The following is an 11676-nucleotide window of genomic DNA, read 5'->3' as shown; positions in this document are numbered from 1 at the left end:
AAAGGTGTTTACTGATCAGTTATTGTGTATGCAACAGCGGGGAAAACATAAGCCCCTGCAGGGGAGTAGAGGGAAGAATTTGTTGAAGCAGTGTGTTGAAACATTACTGTGAGAAATAATGGAATTATTGCAAAATGGAATTTAGTCCCTGGCATGTCTCAAGCCAGGGACAATTTATTGACACACATAATCATGCAAAAGAAAGAATAAATCCAAATAATCTCTAGAAGTTTAACGAATAATCTCTCATACATTCAATTAACATATTTTTACTTACTAAAATCTGAAAGTGGCATAAATTAAATGATGCAATGACATGTGGTGGAAGTATTTTACAAACATATTAACTGATTCTATGTGAGTGGGTTCCACAAAGAACCGCAGTTGAAAATCAGCATTAGCAAACAAAGATATTAAGCTACAAAGCTAAACTGGGCTTTGTTATCTACTAGTTCAAGCACTGGAAGATTTACATCAAATATAAAAGCCCCTACTGTCTTTATTGATGTTTTGGCTTGATACCTTCGTTGAAACATGATGCTTTCATCAGATCTGATTATAGTGAGGTAAAAGGAAGAAAATAATGGAACAAAAGGAACATATAAAAAAAGGGCAAAAAAGGGACTGGATAAAACAAAGAATAAAACCTAGCAAGAAAAGAGTGTATGAAAAATGGAAAAAAGCACCAAAGAAGGGTATTAACACAAGGGATTAACAACTGGAAACAGAATGGAACAATGTGGGGGAAAAAGAGAACCAAGAAATATGAAAGAAATGGAAGCCCAGATCCAGCAAAGGATTTAAGCATGTCATTTTTCTTTTACCCAATGAGACTACTCACATGCTTAAAGTTAAACATGAATTTAGTTGCGTTGCTGGTCAGGATCACAGAGAACAAATATAAGGTAGTATAACATTAGTAGATGATGTAGTCTACTATTTTCAAGTCATAACTGTTTGTTTCTTTTGTAATCATCATTTCAAAGTTTTCTAATAGATTCCATGCTATAAAACACCAATGAAAGTAACATAGTGAAACTTTCAGGACCACCTTCTTTAAGAGAGACCGCCTAATAGGAGAGGAGACCAGTTTGTCATCTGGTCCCTAATACAGCTTTTTTTGATTTTGAAAATGTCAGTGCAGTGTGTTTAGAGAAACCATTGTCTGAGAGAGGTCACTGTTACCTGGTCCCTGTAGGTGGTCTGTGTAGTTACATTATTTTTACATGGAAAAGTAGTATGTCAGTTAACAGCACCAATTCATTATAGAACTGGTAGGAAGAAAAACCAGGACAAGACCATCGTTAGGAAATTTGGGGTGGGTGCACTTATAATTTCTGCATTTCAAAAGTCCATTAAAATACTCCTAAAAGAAATCGCAACAAAATAAAAAAAGCAAATATATCTTCCTAAGAATATCAATAACAAAAAAGTGGTATTGACACCATGAAACTATATATATAAAATGATTTTCATTTTTTTAAAAGGGCACACCGCCTGCAGTTCTGGTGAGGTTCTTTCCCAGTCCCCCCTCCCTGACCCCCACTCCCAAATTACAAACAAAATAAATAAACCCATCACCAACCTGATTCATAATTGAAAATATTTCTACCTTTGTGAGTACATTTCTTGAATAAACTGTATGGCAATTAAAATAATTTTAAAAATAGCACCCTGTGTTCTTTGGAGGGAATAAAATGGAGTTTTTTCCCAATCCTCTTTGTCCTTGAGTTATTTTGAAAGTGGACTTTCTCTGAAAGGGATATGCATAAAAATGAAAAATGGTAGATGCTTTCCTATAAAATAACATTATCACTGTGGTTTGTTTTCTATTTGAAGTTTTTTGCTGCTAGATAAAGGATCTTCATTAGAATGGTTTCAGTGGTTGGGAGCATCCAAAGACGAATCAGAATAAACACAGGTGTGTTTTTCCTGTAGGCATCTTGGTTTCCCATGACCTGTTTCCAGGACAGTGTCAGCCTTTTCCAAGTCTGTATCCTCATTTATTTTTTCTGACCCTGCTTTCTGTTCTTACTGGTACTGCCATACTTGGTATATGCTTATTTAGCAGTTAAAAGTAGGACCCAAAGAGGAAAGGTGTTTTTTTCTCTGCCATTCTAAATAAAGGTGAAAGTTTATTAATCTGGTTGTTAAAAGACCATACTTTCCTTATAAAATATCCTGAATTAGTAACTTTTTCCATCTTCAAAATGTTATACTGCTAGGTTTTTAAAAATACCACTGGATCATCTGTTATAAGTCAGGAATGGGCTTTTAAACATTAGTTATGGATATGAACTGTATGCAAGGCTGTGTCTGTAAGATCATTGATTCTGCTGTTAAATTTAAGTCCACCACATCTCTTAAGATCTTAGCAATCCATTGCAACTTTTTTAATGAAAAGAGTGTCATCTTAACTCTAAGGCCCTTTTGGTTTGTCCACAATGAGAGTTATTTCAGAATAGCTATTCCTGATTAACCTTTCCTGATTAACTATTCCTTATTAAGTCCCTGTATGAATGCTTTTATTTTGAAATAATAGTACTTTATTAGTCCAATCCACTTTGCAGTTGATTAAGATGACTTGGAAAAAGGCACTTGTATTTTAGGAAAAATATGCCCATGCAGGATATTAATCAAGAATAGCCTTTTTCACTTTAAACATAAACTTTATTTTAATCTAAGTGGATATTTCTGTATAGAGAAGCCTTTAGATACTGGTAAAAAAGCACCAGTAATGTAGTCATGGTTGTTCCAGGTGAAGTGGCAGAGGTGAGGTATCTGCTTTTTGGTATTTCCTTTAATTTAAAAATAAATCACTTTGACTGAAAATAGGCCTCTCTCAACTAAACCCTAACACGGATTACTGGCCTATCACCTGAATCAACTTGTTTTTCCTAATGATGACTACTTCTGCCAATTTATAGAATGAAAGGCTGAAATTACACTAGAACCACAGAATGCCAAACCTTTTCGGTGAAACCAGGGTTCCTTTACATATTAGAGGTTTTCTCTCTTAGATGAGAAAGATATTATGTGACCTTTAAGTTTGATATCACTTTTTTTTTAAGATTCATTAATTTATAGCTTAGGCAAGAGATCAAAGGTTGTGAAAGGGTTAAAGATGGAATCATCAAAGGTAACGGATGGAAGATTATCATCTGGTAACCAGGAAAGGTAGCAAAGCTTTTAGCATGTCCGCTTGAAGCCTCTCTCCAAAATGGATATAGATGATTTTTTTAAAGATGATTGTTCCAGACAAAAAGTTTCCTTCTTATATTGAGAGACTCCAATAAAAAATTTTGGCTACAGCTTACACTTACTTTACATATTGGCTGGAAAACCAGTCTAAATCTTCATGTGAAGAGTCCAATGACAAAAATACAGTTAGTGAAACTGACAAAAAGGTGTTATTTTTGAGCTTTACTGCTGACCTCTGGAAAGAGAGGGCAAAACACAAAGCCAAAATGATTGGCATACCCATCTCTTGCAGCCACACCAAGCACGTCATCTTGGCACAAAACTGGTGTGTGCAACTGAAGAATTCTCCTAGGCTCCAGCGAGGCAACTTGCAAAATATCTTCAGCAAATCTTTAGGCAGGGTGCTCTCCTTTCATTGTTGTAGTCATTCCCCAAGCTTCTCCAGCCTGTTACTTGTCTCACTTTTTAGCTATCAGCCAAGGAGTTTGACCCTTGAAGGGGCAGAGAAATGTTTTAATATGAAAACAGCCTATCAAAATACCCACTAGTGTAGTACTCAACAGTAACACTGCTTTATAGTGCTGTAAGTTTCAGTAGAGATGAACCAAAAATCTAAACCTTGAATCAGAAACTTCAAATTTTAGGGTCGTTCACAACTAACTGATCAAAACCTGCTTTTAGAATTTGTTTTTTGTTAAACTCAAATATTATAAGGGGTTTAAATCTTGTCAGAGTAGCTGTTGAACCAAAATTGTAGTCTAAGCTAGTGGGAATCTCAGAAGACCAGCTGATGGCTAGAAATTTCTGACATTTTGCATCAAAATCTCATTATAATTAATAACATTTCGGTCCTGTCAAATCCAAACCCATGAAGACACTGCCTCCTCAGCTCTCTAGGTATTAGTACAGGATTATGGGCTTGCTTTCAGTTCCTCTGTGATCTTTCTACTCCCGTTCAGTCTCTTCCTTGCTACTAGCAAGGGCATAGGAGCAGTTTTCCGTTAAAGCTCTGTTCCATTGAATTTCACTATGTACCAGCCATGGCCTTGAGGACTATAGGTTCCAGATGTACCTGAAACACTACACAATATTAAAAAACTAGGACGTAACTATGGCTGGTCCCATGTTGACACAGAGGAAGAGAAGGCATGGCATCAGTCTTTGTGATTCTTGAGTCCAAGGGTGGAGGGAGTATTAATGTTATCAGGATTCCAAAGCAACCCAGAAGGACTTAGACCATGTCCCCTGCTTTCCCACTAGCTGACAGATTTCCAAAAAAAGGTATAGTCACTGAAAAGTGAGTTCCAGTAGAGCAGTAGCCTTCTTCATCTGCATAACTTTAACTTGTGAAATTACAGTAGAACTTCTCAGGTTCTCTTTCCCATGCTAAACAATTTCTAATGTACCTAAAGGAGCAAATATTTGTTGTTGTTGGCAGCAGTTTTTTGTGTATTCTGGGTGCACCTACACAAGATGTTTACTGTGGAGTTGCCTCATTAGCTCTAAAGTAAATGTCTTAGCATCTAGACATGTGGCCCTATTAGGCTGCAGGAAACTAAATAACTCTGCAGGTTAGTACTTGTAAATACAAGTACTCTCCTGATGCAGAGTTTTAGCATGTGCAGCACTGCACGTGTAGATGCTAACCTGGCTGGTCAGAGCACAAGGGTGCTTCAGTGCAGTGGCTACCTGCCAGCTAGCCCCACACTGGAGCACCCTCATGCCCCAGCTAGCCCCTCCACAGCACACTGAGCTGGGCCAGAGCAGCCCTGGGCTAGCAGGTGCCTGACTCCCCAGGTGCCCTACCAGCTGGGGCTACTTCATCCTGGCTCAATGTGCTGTGGTCCTGGCTATACATTCAAATGACATGCCAAGGAGCAGTAAACGAGTTTATTGCTGTGACTTACATGAGACTGTGAAGCCGAAATGCTATATGCTCTGTAGCTGAAAAATACTGTGCAGTAGCGCATCACAGCACAGACAGTGTTAATATGCTACTGCACAGTTTTCTTAGGCTACTGTGCAGTGGTGTCACCTAAAAGACGTTTGCCGGTGCTACTGCACAGTGAGTCGGTTACTGCGTATTTATTTAGTACTTGCTAATACAAATACTAAATAAATGCACAGTAATGACTGCACAGTAGCATCTCATGCAGACATGCTCTCTATGTAACGATTTAATACTTCTTCCCCTGTAGCTTCTTTGTTGTTGAGTCTCTGAGATACTCGAAGGCAAGATTTTCAAAGGTATCAGGGCTTTTAAAGATGCAGATCAGCACCAGTATGTTCCTTGCCAGGTTAGGCACCAGTCTATTGAAATAAAATTTTCATCTAGAGTCAAGACCATCCCAAGCCTAACTCCCCAAGAATTGAGTTTTCTTTATTAATGAAGTTAAGAAATACTCTCTGCCCAAATTTTAAAATATTTGTTATTTTTCAAGTAGGAGAAGAGACTAATTTTTAAGTCAGTAAACAATATTCTGAGAAAATCCCTCTTGAAGTACATATACTATTAATTTTTAAATCCTTTTGCACAAATTGAAGCTCATTTTTTTAAGGAGATCAGGAAGTGTGTTAAGCAAGACCTAGAAGTCATATGATGCCCAGAACCTTTACTTCACAGTCCATTGGCATCTTTGAAATTGTTTAGAGAGTAAGGCACGTTATCTGAAGCATAGCTGAATAAAGAAGTGAGGAGAGAGGTATGCTGATTTTGCCAGGTGTTTGTATTTGCACATTGCTGACTAAAAGATCCTATCTGAAGATATTGGTCATGGTCATGATTCTTTTATTTGCACAGATGTAAATCAGAAGCAACTCTATTGAAGCCAATGGAGTTATGCTGGAGCAAAGCAGGACTGATAGAGAATCAAGTCCATTTTCCTGCTGTGCCTTACAAGTTACAAATCATCTGCTTTCAAGAGCACTGGCAAGTACATGTCAAGATCCGTGATGCTTCAGACAGTGACTTCCTTCCTCTCAAATGTCTCAATTGAAAAACAGCATGAGAAGTAATAAACTGGTTCATTAACTTTCAGTAAAGTAAAACAAAACTGTTACAAATGTAAGTTTTGTTTTGTTTTAGATTTAAAAAACCTTGCAATAAAACATCCATGCAAGTGCAATACAAAATAGCACACTTGGAATTATGTTATAAAGGACAAGGGGATGGAAAGACAAAAGACATTTGTAGATTCTTCTATGAGTGTATCAGTTTCTGATATTTAAATGCACCCATTGTTTTTAGAAAGGGTCAAAATGTATGGACTCTTCTATCTTGTTTGCTAATTGCTACAAGATACTCAGTTTCCTTCTTACACTATAATATTCCTGGGAGAACTGAATTACATGATTGTGATTCATCCAGGTGCTTTTGCTTTATTTTGTTTTGACTTGTGTTTTGTAAAATGTGTGATCCAGTTGTAATGCTGGAATTGTGTGGCATTAGTGTTCAAATAACTGCTGTTCATGGCAACAAAATTTCATGGCTCCACAAGCTTGTAAGGGGGAACTATTTTATGTTAATTAAAATGGGGGAGGGGACCCAAAACAGTGCTAGACTTGTTAGGTTTTATTCTACACCAATTCAGCCAAACCTCCCCAAACATAGGAGGATGGCATAGATTCTTGCCATAAAGTTATACAAGATGAAGAATTAGTTCACTAACAAATTGGTGATATGATATATGAGATGATATAATACATAGTTGCATACAAGGGTTTGTAACAGCACTTTGTCCAAATAGGTGTTCACCTTCCTTATGCACCCTAGATGTTGTGAAGGAGACTGCTGAACTGCTGGTAGAGATGTAATAATCCTTCAGGAGCATAATTTCTATATATGTGTTTAATGGAATTGGTGGACCTTGTGTGTCTGCATTGTAATTTCTGACACTGTTAACTTCCCCTAAGAGTTCTGGGATGTATATTGTATTGCTCATGTTGCACTCTTCAGAAAAACAGCATGAAAGGTAGACAAATACAGGAAACCCTCGCTATTCGCTGGTTCGGTATTCGCGTTTTCAAATACTTGCAAATGGTGTTCATGAACACAGTGCCTTATTTGCGTATTTCGCCATTTGCAGGGGATACAAGAACATATCCTCCACAAATGGCAAGGGTCTCCTGTATTAGAACTGCACATCATCCATTTGTTTCCTATGTACAATGTACATATTAGTCCAAATTCAGTCAGGAAAAAGTGTCTACAACTCCCATTTGCTTCATTGAGCATTGCACTGACCTCTTTCATGACTAAATTTGACTTTTTATGGACAGGATGAATCTGATGAGTACAAATGTAATTTGTATTATCAAGATCTCAGTTTGGTTCGTTTGCAGATTATCTCAGACTGAGGCTTTTGTAGGTTAGCACTACCTTTCAAACTACAGTATAACCTCATGAATCCAGCATGCTCAAGACCAAGCACCTGCCGGAACTTAAAAATACTGGATTTTTTTAAACTGGTAATGGACTGGGGGTGGGGGAGTGGTGGCTGGTCCTGGAGTTGCAGTGCAGGGTGGTGGATGGTGGCCGCCACTCGCAAGCTTTCCCCTCTATGTGGTGGTGGGGAGCAAACTGCAGCCAGTCCCGGAGCCAGGGAAGCTTCCCCTGCAGAGGGGAAAGCTTGCAAATGGCAGCTGCCCCTGCCATTCACCACCCCCCACCGCTGCTCCATGTGCGGCCTCTGCTCTGGGCTTCCTGATGTGGTGTAGTGTATTTTTTAAAAGTGCCAGATTTTCGAGAATTCCGGATTTTTTAGATCTGGATTTATGAGGTTATACTGTATTATAAACCTCTGTTCTTTTACTGCTTCTGCTCTGTATACTGTGATATTCACTTCAACATACTGACACAATCTTTACTGAATGGATAAGCCAGTTGCAGACATTCATATAGGTAAGCCAAAAAGAGTAACTGAAAGGTACGTATATGCACATAACAATTATCTTTCCAAATTTGCATGCAACCTTTTGATTAATCCTAAATGAACAATGTGCATCTGATGATGCTATATGCATGCATCAAGGTAAATCAAGCATGAGCTTAACTTTAAGCATGTGAGCAGTTCCATTGCTTTAATGAAACTACTCACCTGTGTAATATTAAGCAGGTGTTTGGGCTCTGTGCTGAGCTGGGAACCATAATCACAAGTGTTCTTCCTCCCAACTGTTAACTGGTAATGTGGGACTCACCATCTTAATGCAGTCCAACACATTTAACACAATTCTTTATGTATAAGCCTGTTTTTCTGCCTACACATTTCAGTGATGAACAGGTACCTTTTCTGATATAGCACCAGTCCTCTAGGGGTGATTAGATAGCACTAAAATAGGGCAAACTGAACAAGACATCCATGCTGCCTGACAGTGATTAATAAACAGAAATCCCTAGGTTCATTATTATTGCTGGTTGGCTCAGGTTCTCACAGAATTTATTCACAAAAGAGATAAGCTGTATATTTCATTTTAATATAGAACACTCATAATACTTTAAAATATTCTTGAATTATTTTCTTGGGGATGGGGAATGAAAATGAGCTTTAAATCGATATGAAATAGTTCCTTTTGATACTTTAATGCAATAATTTATTAAGTTCTAATACTTTATCAAGTGTGCACAAATATCATGCAAATATTACAGCTGTACTCCACAACAAAATAAGCATAAGATAGCCATAGAAATACACAAAGAATTGACAAACAGAAAAAGGGAAAATTAGTATTTTCTGTACAAAAAATATGCAGCTTTTTGATAATTTGTAAAATGCATAACTTTTGGCATTTCAGAGAAGAACACTGTATAAAAATAAATATTCTATGTACAAAAACACACACAGGCCAGTCCACGGTTAGAACCATCACTGCAAAAGAAAATAAACCCAGGTTAGTTGCACAAACAACTGGAAAGATTTTTTTTATTAGAGGGAAATGCATTTCAGGACGCACATTGTCATATGAGCATGCTCCAGGACATACACTAGGAGAGCAAGCAGTCAGGTATGTTTCCTTCATTTATCTCATAAGTGAGGAGGAGAGACAATGATGGATGACTCCCTAATCCGGGGCAGACAATTATTTCAGACGGAGGGCCATTTACTGAGTTTTGGCAAGCTGCCAAGGGCCACATGGGTAGCCCTGCCCCTGGACAGGTGCACCACTCCCTGGTCTCTATCTTGGGACCAGAAGTCTCATCCCTAACCTCTGGCCTTTGCCACTGGAAGTCCCTCCCCTTTTTTCCCTGGAAGTATGCCTTTGGGGAAGAGTTTGCCATCTTAGAATGGGGGAAAAAACAAATTATATATAACAAAGACTACTATAAAAGACTATATACTATACTATACTATAAAAGACTCATAATAATATATATTAATTTAATTTTTTAAAAAATGGTTGTCCTAATTTGTGTGTGTGTGTGCTGTATATGTAGAAGTGATTGCATAATAGTTCAAAATGCAGTCTTACTCTTGTATAGTGTGTGGGGTGTGCAGGAGTGTTGGGGGTATGGGTGGGTGTGGGGTTTGTGGGGAGCTGTGGGTGGGTATGGAGGGTTGTGGGTATATGTGTGTATGTGGGTACGGTATTTGTAGTGTGTGTGTGGGGGAAGAGTGTGGCTGTGGGGTCTGCAGGAAAGGTTTGAGGGTATGTGGGGTGTGCACGGGAGCTCACCCCTGTATGCACCCCCCTGAGCTGGTCAACTCCTGCCCCTGCCCTGCAACAGCCAAGGGCCTGTGGCACCTCCCCATCCCCCCCCAACAATGCACAGCCCCAGTGTGCCTCGCGCCCGCTCTCTACCACCTCGCCACATGCAGCAGTAGCAGCGGAAACCAGCGTGTGCAGCCACAACTCTGCATGCCTTGTGCCAGCTCCAGGATTGCCCATTGAGGCTGAGCAGCGGCAGCAGTGGCAACAGCAGCTGGGCAGAAACTGCTGCTTGGTGAAGGAAGAAAGCAGCTCCTCCTCCTCTGCTGCTGGGTAGTTTTTGCTGCGGCCGCCCGGAGCCCACACCATGGTAGGCTGTGGTGCGGCTCCTTGCTGCTTGTGGAGTTACATTCTGCACTAACACAAATAGCAGGTAATAAGACTAAGGGGCTGGTCCTGAAAAGGAGTCGTAATGTAAGCCTCAAAAGTCTTACAGATTTAGTAATTCCTATGCAACTGAAGAGTAGCGTAACTAAGGGCAAGCAAGTATGGTGGTCCCCAGGAGCCTGCATGACATTGGCCACAGGAACAGTCACTAGTGTGCAGACAGCCCATATAGTGGCAACTCCCAGTGCGAGGGAAAACTGGGCCACAGTGGCAGCAGCAGTCAAGGTCCTTAGAGTCTGTGGCAGGGATTGGCAACATTTTTAGGCAGAGTGCCAAAAACACCTGCAACCTTGACTTGTAAGATTTTGGCATGCCGGGGCAGATGGGAGGGGAGCTGGGAGGGGCCTGATCCTTGTTGCAGCACAGCCCTGGTCTCTCCCCCCACTGTCTGAGCCAAGGTGTGTGCGCCAAGCAAAATGCCTTCAAGTACCATGCTCTGGCACTCATGCTAGGGGTTGCCTACGCTTGGTCTATGGTAAGATTCTCCTCTGCTCAGCACCTCCCCTATCCCATCTAGTGTGCTAGAATTCCCAATTATGTTTCTGCAACTGACCTGTCAAAAAGGAAGGGAAAAGGGGCTCAAGCAGGGTTCTGTGCTACCTTTCTTTAAAGGGTTGGGATGGTTTGTGTGACTGTGTATATAAATCATGGACAAGGAATCTTCAGCCCAGTGGGCACATCCAGAAGTTGCCCTGTCAGGATTAGTATAAAAAGTCATGGCTGCAAACTTCAGACAGACCTTGGAGTTCCTGAGAGTTTAGATTCTGACACAGTAGGTGCATCTACATGAGATGCTAACATAGCAATAGAGTAATTCTACTGTGTATTAGCACAGCTGGCAAAAAACATGCTAGTGTGCTAATGTACAGTAGAATTAATCTATTGTGCATTAGCATCACATAAAAAGTGTTCATCTGTGCTACTGCACAGTAGCGCTGATTATGGTGCATTAAGTAAGTACCTGTTATTACAGCACATTTTATCTAAAGAACTCAAAGCACTTTACCAATATTTAGGGTGCGCCTGTGGCACAGGACAGAACTGAACTAAGACACCGTCTGCCCACTCCACATATGGTAATTCTCAAACTGGAAGTAAGGTAACCACTGGTGCAGCAAAATGTACCCATGAGCTCTGCCTTCAGGCTCATCCCCTCACAGTACAGATCAGTTTGGCCACAGCACTTTACTTATATCATGGGTACTGTATTTCTGTGTTAGGAGCTAGTGTGAACAACAGCTGATTTTTCATGTCTCAGTATAACACTACCTAGTACAGTACAGGCGTACCCTTAGTTTGCTAATTCCTACATTAGACCCTTCTTGCAGATGACATACAGAAGCACCAAGAGGTTGAGGCTTATATAATTTCAAGTGCTTCAGTTTT

General features: G+C 39.9%; 1 protein-coding gene across 4 annotated transcripts in view; it reads right to left on the bottom strand.

Annotated features, from left to right (window-relative positions):
* Positions 1-8659: 8659 nt before the first annotated feature.
* The window catches only part of COL13A1 (collagen type XIII alpha 1 chain), a 185096-nt gene continuing 182079 nt past the window's right edge, over positions 8660-11676 (bottom strand). For all 4 annotated transcript variants that reach the window (XM_019538523.1, XM_019538524.1, XM_019538525.1 and 1 more), the window contains one exon: positions 8660-9065. In XM_019538523.1, the coding sequence (XP_019394068.1) occupies positions 9063-9065 (3 nt within the window). In that variant the 3' untranslated portion in view covers positions 8660-9062. The remainder of the gene's footprint in view (positions 9066-11676) is intronic.

This window comes from Crocodylus porosus, unplaced genomic scaffold (genome assembly GCF_001723895.1).
Source record: "Crocodylus porosus isolate Cpor-Errol unplaced genomic scaffold, CroPor_comp1, whole genome shotgun sequence".
NCBI classification, from domain to species: Eukaryota; Metazoa; Chordata; order Crocodylia; family Crocodylidae; genus Crocodylus; species Crocodylus porosus.
This window is presented reverse-complemented; position numbering and strand designations above follow the sequence as displayed.